The 12,041-nt window shown below is 54.7% G+C and overlaps 2 protein-coding genes across 4 annotated transcripts in view; both read left to right on the top strand.

The window, feature by feature from the left end:
* The first annotated feature begins 2,513 nt into the window (after window positions 1-2,513).
* SFTPC (surfactant protein C) lies at window positions 2,514-5,387 on the top strand. The gene is made up of 6 exons (XM_081137017.1): window positions 2,514-2,789; window positions 3,485-3,643; window positions 4,003-4,125; window positions 4,380-4,490; window positions 4,810-4,957; window positions 5,164-5,387. The coding sequence occupies exons 1-5, from the start codon at window positions 2,748-2,750 to the stop codon at window positions 4,945-4,947; spliced, it is 573 nt and encodes a 190-aa protein (XP_080993143.1). The 5' UTR covers window positions 2,514-2,747; the 3' UTR covers window positions 4,948-4,957; window positions 5,164-5,387.
* Window positions 5,388-6,251: 864 nt separating this feature from the next.
* Window positions 6,252-12,041, top strand: part of BMP1 (bone morphogenetic protein 1) — a 38,827-nt gene continuing 33,037 nt past the window's right edge. Inside the window, exon 1 of one of the 3 annotated variants that reach the window (XM_081134707.1) lies at window positions 6,252-6,462. In XM_081134707.1, coding sequence (XP_080990833.1) covers window positions 6,309-6,462 — 154 coding nt within the window. In that variant the 5' untranslated portion in view covers window positions 6,252-6,308. The remainder of the gene's footprint in view (window positions 6,463-12,041) is intronic. The other 2 variants (XM_081134708.1, XM_081134711.1) reach the window with 2 other exon arrangements.

A 12,041-nucleotide genomic window follows, 5' to 3' on the forward strand; every position in this document is an offset into this window, starting at 1 on the left:
CCCAGAAGCAGAGGCTTCTCTCCAAGAAAGAGCCCCAGTTCCCTGCACCCAGTGATGATAGCAAGCCCTACACACAGTGCCTGCTCGGAACAAACCCCAAAGCTGGACTAAGCGGCCCCTAGAGATACCCACAGGGACCCCAAGATGCTTGCAGTTATCCTTGGCTCTCCCGCTGGCCCACTGCCCACCTGGCATAGGCCCAGTATGTGTGAGTCTGCCCGTCAATCCCAGTGTTGCCAGGACAACCGGGGATGGGAGTAGGAGCCCTGGGGGTGGGCAGGGGTGGGCACTGCAGGCAGCTGTCTCCTGCATCTGGCACCTGCACACAGCAGAGGCTGCACACAGTTGAGAGGATCCTTCCCCCTCCCCTCAGGATCCCTCCCCCTCTTTCACTCCTCCTAGGATACTTGCTGCTAGAGGCTTAGGCAAATATTTAAAGGAGCAGTTGGGGGATGAGGAGTGTGGTGGGAGCAAACATTTCCTTCCTTCTCTCTTCCTCCCACCCTAGCTTCTCAGGGGCTCTCAGCTCAGATGCCATGCTGTTGTGCAACCTGGAGGCTGAAGGCCCTCCAGGGGGAGAGGGGGCCCTTGTGGGGACAGGAGAACCTGCCAGGGCTGGAGAGTTGGGGGTCCACTCATGATTAAAGAGCAGAGCCTAGGTGTGAGGGAGCCCCCAGGCAAAGGACAGAAATGGGTGAAGTGTTGGAGTTACCGCATAAGGAAGATAAAGGAGTGGGACCAAGAGAGGAGCAAGGTGAGGGGCTCTGACTCACACACTCATGAAGTTTAGAGGTGAAAAACACCTTAGGGCACCCCTGGCCCAGCGAGCAGAGGGGAAACTGAGAGAACGGGTGCCACCATTAGAAGACTTGGTTTAGCACAATGAAGCAATAGAGAGGGCTTTGGGGAAAGAGTAGGAAACAGATAGAAGGGAGAGGAAGATCCACAAGGTGGGTCCCATTTGCATGAGAAGTGTTCTCAGGGCAGATTTAGGATCAGAAGATATAAAAAGAGGAGTGCAGAGAGGAAGGGTGGCAGCAGCACCAAGCAAGTGGGCTGATTCAAGGGTGAGGAGATTGCGGGCCCAGCAGTCACCACACGCAGCCCTGCACAAGTCCATCTGGGCGTAAGAAGGAAGGGTCAGGTGTGGAAGCTGCTATTCAAAGCCTTCGGTCTGATCTATGAAAATGGTTCGCCATGCACTCGGTACAGAAGACCCCACAAAATCACACAAGTCAAGAGGCCCAAATCTTCATGGTCACTTTTTTTAATCTTCACCTGAGGATATGTTTTTATTGATTTTAGATAGAGAAGAAGAGAGAGAGACTGATCCATCATACATGTTCCGATCAGGATCAAACCCTCAACCTAGCTATGTGCTCTGACACGGAATTGAACCCACAACCCTTTTGTTGTACGGGACGACACTCTCACCAACTGAGCCACCCGGCCAGCGATTCATGTTCATTTTTAAAATGCTCATGAAACTACCCAACTTCCCACACCATCAAGGGTATGAATATCCAAAAAGCCACCAAGGATCTGAAGGATGCCACTTGACAGAAGCAGTGTGTGCCATTCGTGGTTACAATGGTGGAGGTGGTAGGTGTGCCCAGGCCAAAGAGTGGGGCTGGACACAGGGTCAGTGGCCCAAAAAGAGTGCTGAATTTTTACTGCACAAGCTTAAAAATGCAGAGAGTAATGTTGAACTGAAGGGTTTAGGAGTAGATTCTCTGGTCATTGAGCATATCCAGGTGAACAAAGCCCCCAAGATGGGACACAGAACTTACAGAGCTCCTGGGTGGATGAACCCTCCTACCTGAGCTCCCCCTGCAACACTGAGATGATCTTTGAAAAAGAGCAGCTTGTTCCTAAACCAGAAGAGAAGGAGGTTTCAGAAAAAGAAAAAGACATCCTAGAAGAAACTGAAGAAACAAAAACATATGACCCAGGAATAAATTCAGCATAAAATAAATGTAAATAAACTAAAAGCACGGGGGGTGGGGGGGTTCAGCTGACAAAGTAACCCATAGCAAAAAATGGAAAACCTCACATAAGTGAGAATTTGTAACCAGAGGGGACAGAGTTTTCAGAATTCAGAAAAGAATGGCTGGGGGGCAAGTCTGAGGTTAGATACAGAAGTGTGGGAGACCAGAGAGGCAGGTAGAGTATTTCAAGTGAAAATTTGACACTCCCAGAGCATTTATGAACTGTTTATGAACCCCCACACTGATACCTTCAGCAGTGCCCCCTCTGGTCCACAGGCACTATCTCCTCACACTCTGTCCTGGAGCTCATCCCTATGCTTGGGGGAAATTCTCTTGGGGAAAGTGATGGACTCCCCATTGGGTCAGACCCTTGGCTTCCTGAGAGGTTTGGCCTGGCAGAAGAACAGGGAAAGCCACAGGGTGACAAGGGCAGGTGTCAACAAGAAAGGCAGGTACACCAGGAAGACACCTGTAGTAAGAGGCACAGATTGCCCAAGGGCAAGTTTGCTCTGCTCACCCAGCTCTGCTCCTGCTGGGGCCAAGAGGGTTCATGTGCCAAGGCCAAGGGCCCTTAGGCGCTCTTGCAGCCGGCTTATCAGGGCCTTGGTTCTGGAGGGCCAGGAACAAACAGGCTTCAAAGCCAAGGTCTCAGCTGGCAGGTGGGGGCCGGGTCTTTCACCTCTGTCCCCTCTCCCTACTGGCACATATAAGACCCTAGTTCCACTTGGGAGTTGAGGAGGGGAAGGTGCCTGCAGCAAGATGGATGTGGGTAGCAAAGAGGTCCTGATGGAGAGCCCACCGGTGAGTGTGATCATGCGTGTGTGTGCATGCATGTGGTGGACCCTGCCTCCTCCAACCTGTTTCCTCATCCAAATTCATTTACCTGATCAACCCAGGGCTGTGCTAAGTTAGGGCAGGGATGTCATCCACTAAGACAGAGTCCCTTGGGGGAGATAGATGTGGCAGTCAGTGATTCCAATGTAAGAGGCTGAGCACCACCACGGAGGTCAGTGGAAAGAGCTGAAGAGGGCACTGAGGAGGGAGACATTACTTGAAGTTCCACTAAGAAAATTATATTTGAGCTGGCTCCAGAAGAATACGTAGGCACTTCCAGTTGGAGAGGGAGGAAGGCACTGCAGGAAGAAGGGTGGTATTTGTAAAGGCATGGAGGTGTGAGAGAGCATGGGGAACGGCCAGGGACTGGGCAGGGCTGGGGTGCCAGGGGTCTGGAGGAAATAGCAGGAGATGTGACTGGTGAAGCAGGCTCTCGTGGGTCTCTCCAAGTGAGACCTCACTTCTCACCATCTATGAGTTTGTCGGAATCTGGGGCACCTCTTCCAGGAAGCCTTCTCTGATCTCCTCATCCCTCCTCTCCACGTCTATAGCATTGGTTGTCCAGCCCTGGAAGGGTATGGGAAGGTGTCCAGCTTCTACAGGGAGAAGAGGGGGCATCCTCATGACTTTACACCTGTCTCTTCTCTGTCCCACCACATCAGGACTACTCAGCAGCCCCCCAGGGCCGGTTCCGCATCCCTTGCTGCCCTGTGCACCTCAAACGCCTTCTCATCGTGGTCGTGGTGGTGGTCCTTGTCGTCGTGGTGATTGTAGGGGCCCTGCTCATGGGTCTTCACATGAGCCAGAAACATACTGAGATGGTGAGCAGGCCTGGGATGGGGTGGGCAGCCAGTATAGGACATATCAGAGAGATGGGCTGGTGGAGGGGGGGCTGGGCAGACAGCAAACTGCCCAAGAGGGATGAGAGGATGAGGCAAGGAGCACCTCATGAAAGGACAGAGGCATGAACAGGGTGGCAAACCTGGCCTGGGCTTTTCCACCAGGCCCCTGCCCCACGGTGGGACAGCCCGTTCCCTCCAGCACCTGGTTCCACTCAGCCTCTCCAAACTCTCAGGGAAGAAGGAATTGCATTTGAGTACAGAGGACTGGGGATGGGCATGAGTACTGAAGAGACAGGTGGGGAAAGAGGGATGCCAGGCAGCACTGTCCCCTTCCCCAGGTCCTCGAGATGAGCATTGCGGGGCCGGAAGCCCAGCAACGCCTGGCCCTGAGTGAGCGTGCGGGCACCACTGCCACCTTCTCCATTGGCTCCACTGGCATTGTAGTGTATGACTACCAACGGGTGGGTATGCCTGGACCTCTTGACCTTGGGCCTGGGGGACCACTGACAAGATTCTGCTAGACCTACCCAGCTGTGCCACTTCATACACATCCATCTCATCTCCCAGCCCTTTTGCCTCCCCTGGTTGTGCCTGCCCCCCCAGCTTCCAGTATGAGTCCTTCCTGTGCTCAACCTAGAGGGAAATGGCCCAGGATAAAGGTTAGAGAGTGCAAGGCAAGGCCTTCCTGAATGATCTCTGGGATTCCTGTGCCTAGCTCTTGATTGCCTATAAGCCCGCCCCGGGCACCTACTGCTTCATCATGAAGATGGCTCCGGAGAGAATCCCCAGCCTTGAGACTCTCACTAAAAAGCTCCAGAACCTCCAGGTGGGTGCGAGGGTGAGAAAAGTGGGTTGTCTCCCTCCCTGGGCTGCTGGGAGGAACATGTGAGGTGATGGCTATCTGTCACCTGTAAAGCACTGCTCCTGGCAGGCTGCCAGGTGAGTGCCCCTTTCTAGACGCCTGCATCACACCTTCCCTACCTATTCCCCAGCCCCGCCCCACCACCAAGCTTCCAGCCTAGTTGAACCCACATACCACCTGGGGGCTTCTGACTCCAGTACAGCCCCCTCTCAACTGGTGAGGAAACCGAGGCTCAGAGAGATATCAACTCAGTTCCCAAGCTCCAAAGCCCTGCTCTTTCCAGGTCAAGCCCGCAGTGCCCCCCTCTGAGCTGGGCCAGGTGGAGGGTCGAGACAATGGTGCAGAGTCTTCCAGGAGCGTGGACTTCCTGGGCCCCACTCTGAGCACCCTGTGTGGCGAGGTGCCGCTCTACTACATCTAGGCCCCCTCAGGTGAGCAGGTGTGACTGCCAGAGCACCAGGGCACCTGTGCCCATGGAAGGCTTGGGCCACCTGGCCTTGTCAGCTGACCTGGCACAGGGGGATCCTTTGAGCAGGGTCACTTAGGGAGATCAGGGGAGGGAAGATCCACAGACATTGCCACCCCCACCCCCAGTCCCTTTCCCTCACATAATAAACAGTGTTTCTTTGCTTCACAGAGCCTGCGGAAGCCCAAAAGGGACAGGAAAGTTCCGTGAGCAAAGGGCCTTGGCAAACAGGCAGGAAGCTGCTTCTGCTACACCATAGGGACTAGCCCAGGAGAAATGGGAGCTGTGGGGAGAGGTGGGAGCCAGCAGAAGAGAGGTGGCTACTAGGGGCCAGGGGACGCCTTTCACACACAAAATAAAGCAGCCTGATTGAAAAGCAAGCGGTGTCCCTCTTCTCTCCTCCCATACCCCCTGGGTCCTGCTCTTGGTGGGGGCGGGCCAGGGGAAGGGTAGGGCCTTGGGGAGCAAAGGGGGCTTTCCCCGTTCTCCCCGTCCCAGGGTGATGGGGGAAAGGGGACCGGGAAGCGATCCACGGGCTTTAGGCGCCCTCCGGTGGCGTCTACCGAGGGAGGGCGAGAGACGGGACTCTAGGGACAGTGACCAAGATGGGAGAGAGCGAGGATCGGAGAAGGAAGGGACCGAGAGACGCAGGCTGAGAAGCAAAGGCAGAGAGCTAGAGACGGAGCGAGGAAGAGGCGGCGCGAGCGCCCTGACAACGTGTCCCGCACCGTGAGGAGCTCCGGCGGGGCGCGCACGGGAGAAGCACCGCTAGAGGGCAGCTGGCGGAGCCGCCGCCACCGGCACCCCGGGGCCCGCACCCCTCGCCCCGGACGCCCAAGCCCCTTCCCAGCGCGGGCGAGCTGTTCGCCTTCCCCGCCCCGGCTGGCGCGGGGCCCGGACCCGCGGGCGGATCGCGATCCCAGCCCCGAGGGGGCCGAGCTCCGGGCGAAAACCCGCCCCCCAGCGAGCTCATTTCCCTAAGGGGGGGTGGGGGTGGCGGCGCAGGAGCGAGGGAGGGAGAGAAGGAAGGAGAAAAAGAAGGGAAGGGAGCGAGCGGGAGGCTGGAGGAGGGAGCGGGCCGGGAGCGGGCGGCCGAGGGGCGGGGGACAGGAAGGAGGGCGGCAGGCGCAGGGAAGGAGAGAGGTGGGGAGCGCGGGGGGAGCCGGCGGGCGGGGAGAGCGGCGGGCGGGCGGGGAGGGGAGCGCCTCCCCCTCGCCTTCAGCGCTCCGCTTCCCCTCGCCCGCTCCCGCGTCCGGGCGCGACCCGCCGCCGCCGCCGCCGCCGCCGCCGCCGCCGCCGCCGCGCCCGCCGCCAGCATGCCCGGCGTGGCCCGCCTGCCCCTGCCGCTGCTGCTCGGGCTGCTGCTGCTCCCGCGCCCCGGCCGCCCGCTGGATTTGGCCGACTACACCTATGACCTGGGCGAGGAGGACGACTCGGAGCCCCTCAACTACAAAGACCCCTGCAAGGCGGGTAGGCGACCCCCATCCTGCGGCCTGCGGGACGCGCGGGCCGGGCGCAGGCCGGCCGGGCGGGGAGGCGCGAGCTGCGCGGGGTTCGCGCGGGGGGAGGACGGTCCGGTGTGGGAATGCGGGAGCTGCCTGGTTGGCAATGCTGTGGGGAACAAAAGAAGGAGGGAAGGAGGGAGGGGAAGTTTGGGGGACTTTTAGGACTGAACTTTTGCGCTGTTTGTGGAAGCCTCTGCCTCTTGTTTTCTCAGAGGATTCCTGGGGGCAAGTTCCCTGTGTCCTGAGAGAAACCTGCAGCCAAGGAGGCTTTTCCTCCTGCAGGAAACTTTTCTGGCCAACCTCCCGTGAGAGAGAGAGAGAGAGGAAGAGAGGAAGAGAGAGAAGAGGAGAGAGAGAGAGAGAGAGAAACTTCTCCCTTCTCCCTAGTCTCTGGCTCCAGGACACTGGCGTTTTCCAGCCTGTCTGGCTGCCCGGGACTGCACATCCGTCTCCTGGGTTTGGGGGTTTGGGGGTTTGGGGGCTTGGGGTGGCCTGCATCTCCGAGGAGCAGGTCTCCTGAGGCCCCCCACCCAGCCCAAGTGGAAGAAGAAAGTTTTCCAAGGGACCCTCTGAGATCATACTCCCTGGGTGCCTTGTGGTCCCCACCAGCACAGCAGCTTTCTGGGGCTGAGGAGACAGCTGTCAAAGTCAGAGAAGCCAGTGCAGGAGGGGGACTTACCTCTGCTAAGCTGGGGGAGAAACACAGAGAACTCAGACACTGTATATCAGCTATCTCAGTCCACAGACACTGGAGGGTTATTAGCTGAGGTCTGGGCCCTGGCATGTGCGTGAGTGTGTGTGTGTGTGTGTGTGTGTGTGTGTGTGCGCGCGCTCTTTGTCCATGAAGACCCTGTATAACCTCTTCACTTCTGCTAGCCCAGAGGGGTCCTACCCCAGTAGTGACCAGATGGCCAGGCACTCCAGCTATTTGCCTGATCCGATGACCCTGCACAGGCTGCTTGGGACAAGAGAACACACAGGGCATACGATATCAGAACCTTTCCTAGACTTCCTGCCTCTGACTTCAGCCTGCCTCCAAATAGCCAGAGCCAGAGGCAGTGGCACAGTTCCTAGAGTTCTAGGAGTGCCTGTGTGTGGCACAAGGGGTTGGGGGGGGTGCAGGTTGCTGGAGTTCTGACCCTGGGGACCCCTCTTTGGGTGGATGGATCACAGCAAACTACAGAAAAGGAGCCCCTTCCTGTGGGAGGAGAAACCAAATCTTTCTGCCCTTCTTCCTCCACTCCTACTGGGCTGTGGGTAAACCACGGAGTTAGCTGTCATCTTTCTCACTGGGTTTGGGGTGGGCGGAAGGCTAAGCGGACAGAGCGTGGGCTTTGGGGGCAGGCAGACCTAGCTGTCAATCCTGGATCCTCAACTCATTAGCTCTGCCACCTTGGGAATGTTAATTAGCATCTGTGAACTTCTCTTTTCTCACCTGTAAAATGAAACTGATCATACACCTCTCTGCCGAGTTGGTGGTAAGGGTTAAATATGAGAACATATATAAAACACTTATTAGAGCTTAACACACACTAAGTAAATAATAAATAAACAATAAATAAATGTTGGCTGTCTGCCCCCTGTTTTCTGTGCCTCACACTCTCACGTCATTTTCTTTCTGAGGAAATAGGCTTGGTTTTCAGAAAAAGAGAGTGTCTCCCTGACCCTGTCTTTATGTCACTTATTCATTCAACTTATCTACATTTACTGAATGCCTAATATGTGTCAGGCCCTGGGCTTGATGTTGTGGGAGACACAGAGAAATATAAGGTATGGCCCCTGCCCTCAAGGAGCTTGCAGTCCAAGAGCGGACAATGCATGGGGAAGGAACCAACAGCACAAACCAAGATTCATATGTGCCACCTTGGAGGGAAAGACCCTAAAGTCTCAAGGAGCTTCCTGCCCCTCTGCATCCCTGGTGGGGTGGTGGTGGAGAAACAGTGATCATAGCAGGCTGGGGAGGTTTGAGGGTCTTCATGGAGGAGGCAGGCTGGAGCAAGGCCTTAAAGACTGGGTAGGAAGTCAATGTGACATATTTCACTACTAGTTGGAAGTTGGGAGTGATTTTCAGAGCAGCAGGAGGCTGAGGGCTTTATCCCCAGTCTCAGATTTCATGTTAGGGTGGGGCTGACTCACTTGGAACTTCAAACAAGGGTTCTGGAGAAAGCTCTACACCAGGGTGAAGTGAGGCTGGTGGGGAGCTGGGCCAGGCCTGAGGGTGGCTGAGAGGGCCCAAGAGCCTGACAAGGCCAAGATTCAGGGTCAGATCAGGCCTTCCTCCTGGGTGTGACTGGTGCAGCCCTGCCTCCCTCCGCCCTGAGTCCTTAAGACCCCACACCCACATCCTCAAACCTTAGGTTGCCAGGCTCTTTTCTCTGTTTCTCCTGCCAGGCCTTGCCTCTTGCTCCCGCTGATCCCTGACCTCCAGGTGTTGGAGGTGATGATGGCAGGCATACCTGGCTCTACGGGCATCCCTCATTGTATTGTGCTTTTCAGATATTGCATTTTTTACAAATTGAGTTTGTGACAACCCTGCGCCAAGCAAGTCTATCAGTGCCATTTTTTCCAATATACTCAGATGATGGTTAGCATTTTTTAGCATTAAAATATTTTAACTTAAGGTATGTACATTTTTAGACACAACAACACTGTTGCACACTTAATAGACTACAATATAGTGTAAACATAACTTTTATAGGCACTGAGAAACCAAAAAATTTGTGTGATTTGTTTTATTGCGGTATTAACTTTATTGCAGTGGTCTGGAACTAAACCTGCAATATCTCCAAGGTATGCTTGTACTTCCTTCGGATGCACCCGGTGTGCCTGCTTACCTCTGCTCACATGACCCTCTCCAGGTCTCTCTTGTTCCCGTTCCCCCTCCTCCTTGCGCATGGAGGACCAAGAATGAAAGCCCCATTGATCCCCTGGCTTACCTGCGATCTCTCAGGATAGCCAGGCTGCTTCATTTGAGGTCACCTCTTGCTATTACTATGAGAGTTACGGTTACTGTTGCAGTAAGGGCAAAATTAAGATCCTTGATTCCCTGGAGAGGTTCCTGGATCTTTTGGGCGAGACAAGAGCAATGGGCAAGACACCGAGCTGGTCTTTGTGTGTGTGCTGGGAGCTGGTTCCACTGAGCCCCACTCCTGCCACACACACCCTTGCCCAGGGAGATTGCAGGTCCTGATTTCTTGTATGTTAGGTTGCCAAACCATCAAGAGGGTCCTTCCCTGAGATTCCCAGCTCCATTTGGCTGTCCTGGTGACTTGACAGTGACCATCAGGGCTCTGGGAGAAACTTAGAGGCAGGAATTGGGACCAGTTGCTCCCGTAAACAAAGAAGCCCATGGGACTGCTCCCCAGCCAGCAAGGACCTTACTTTGGCCTCACCTGGCAGCTCAGAGGTCTGCTTTGGGAGGTGAGGTGGGCCATAGCTCACGAGCCCTCATCACCATCCTCATCCCAGAAGCCTCGTGGCCCACGTTTGGCCTTCAGGGAGCCTCAGAGGAATAGGTTCCAGGCTTAGGATCCTGCAACAATCTCTTCTCTTGCGAGACCACACTCTCCCTCCAGACACTGTGAATGAGTCACCTACCCACTTAAGCCCCTGCTCCCTGAGTCACCTTCTCTTTTAGGTGCCCCAAGGAAGGAGGAATAGACTTACAATCTCCCTGGGCTCTAGATGGAGGGGGACCAATGGGACTCCCCAGGGAGAAAGAACTCTCAAATATTCTAGCTTCTCCAGAGATTAGGGGAGAAGGGGAAGAGGGAGTAGAATGTGTTGTTCCTCAGGCCACTAAGAACCTCCTAAAGGATATCCAGAGGAATCGACTAATTATCTATCATCCCCCCACACACACATACACTATTTCTAAAGGTACCCTTCTCCAGTGGCATGGCCTGTGAAATGGGATATGCACATACACTCATTTGTGTGTATGAAAACACTAGGGCTTACATAGGAAAGTAGTTGAGTGTGTTTTTGCACATTTCTGGATGTGCCCCTGCTTTATGGGCAAGTCTGTTCAGCTATCCATGTGGGTGCTCCTGCGTGTGTGTGCGCATATGTGCACCTGTGTATAGTGGACACCTGTGATTAAGCACAAACATTTGTGGGAGCTTGAACATGTCCTGCCCCAGCTAGAAGTTTGCATTTGTGTGATGGGACCTATGTATGCCCGGTATTCATGGTGTTGGGATTTCATCACACCAGACAGCTCCTCTCCCTGCCCCCCGCACAAGGGGATGCCTTTCTACACCCCAGGGGAGGACACTGTGAAGTCAACAGGCCAACCTGAAGGATGGGCACATGGGGTCCAGTGGGCTCTCTTCTTTCCTCTCCTACTCCTGGGACCTAGCCATAGAGCAGCCATGCGTGCTCCTAACTGGTTTATAGCCAGAAAACAAAACAAAAACTTTTGATTCCATAAACAACTACTGTTTTTTGAAAACAACTACTACCCTGACCCTGACCCCAGGGCTTTTTTCCACATAAGGAAGGGAGTTCTGGACTCCCCAGCATCCAGATTTCCTGGAGTCCTCAGGGGGGATCCCAAAAGGGCAGGGCCTGAAGCTCTTGGCCATAAGCCTCTCCTGCCCACCTCATCTTTCCCCACGGTTCCCACGCATTCTTCAGTCATGACATCCCCACCCCAAGGCACTGGCTCTGCAGATGAGCTCTGCGGCCAGCCCAGGGCCTGCCCAGCCTTCCACTTGCCCTGCCTTCCTCACTGCCCTAGTCCCACAGGCCAGCACAGTTCTGTACTTGGAATTTGAGGTTCTGCTTCTGAGCACTTGGCTTCACTCAGCCAGGAAGCCACTGTGGGTGAACCAATGCCCTGGGAAAGTGGAGAGCTAAACTTGAGCTTATGGGATTGTTATTAGGGTAATATTAACAGTGTCCATTTAGTGGGTGCTTACTATGCTCCAGGCTTGGTGCTAGGTGCTTCATTTATGTGCCTTATTTCATGTCAATAAATCCTAGGAGACAGATTCTTTTATTAGCTCCTCTAAATATAAGAGAAAATTAAGGTTTAGAAGAGTCTATATGACTTGTCAGTGAGAAGTAGCCAAGTTAGGACTCAAAGACAGGTCTGTCTGACTCCAAAGACCTTGCTCTTTGCTGCTATGTCCAAAGAGAAGTCTACATGTCCAGCCACGTGTGTATATGGTGATATCCATGGGGGTGGGTGCGTGAACCTGGAAGGGCAGGGTCTGTGCAAAGGAGCAAAGTATGCAAAGGTATGGGGGTGTTCATGTACCTGTGAGTGCCTGTGTGAATGTTGGTGCATAGAAACCCACAACTGCCTCCTTGGGATGTACTCCCTCTTCCATATCCTTGCTAAGGCCACCTTTTCATGTCAGCTAAGAAGTGTCTTCTGTTGCTGTCCCATCAGTTGCTGAGCCAAGGGTGACATTTTAAGTAAGAGAATCTTTTTCATGTGGTGGAAGAGATACTGGGCCATTTATCGGCTGGTGACTTTGGGCAAGTCATTTCCCCTCTTAGGCCCAAGTATTCCGATCTCTAAAGTCAGGGAGGTGG

Source organism: Miniopterus schreibersii (assembly GCF_964146895.1).
Source record: "Miniopterus schreibersii genome assembly, chromosome: 4".
NCBI classification, from domain to species: domain Eukaryota; kingdom Metazoa; phylum Chordata; class Mammalia; order Chiroptera; family Miniopteridae; genus Miniopterus; species Miniopterus schreibersii.

What these genes read in the sequence shown, in the direction of transcription:
- SFTPC (XM_081137017.1), top strand. Translation starts at nt 2,748, where the DNA reads ATGGATGTGGGTAGCAAAGAGGTCCTGATGGAGAGCCCACCG. An exon ending in TCCTGATGGAGAGCCCACCG is followed by an intron (nt 2,790 to 3,484) that starts GTGAGTGTGATC and finishes CCACCACATCAG; the next exon opens with GACTACTCAGCAGCCCCCCA. An exon ending in AAAAGCTCCAGAACCTCCAG is followed by an intron (nt 4,491 to 4,809) that starts GTGGGTGCGAGG and finishes TGCTCTTTCCAG; the next exon opens with GTCAAGCCCGCAGTGCCCCC.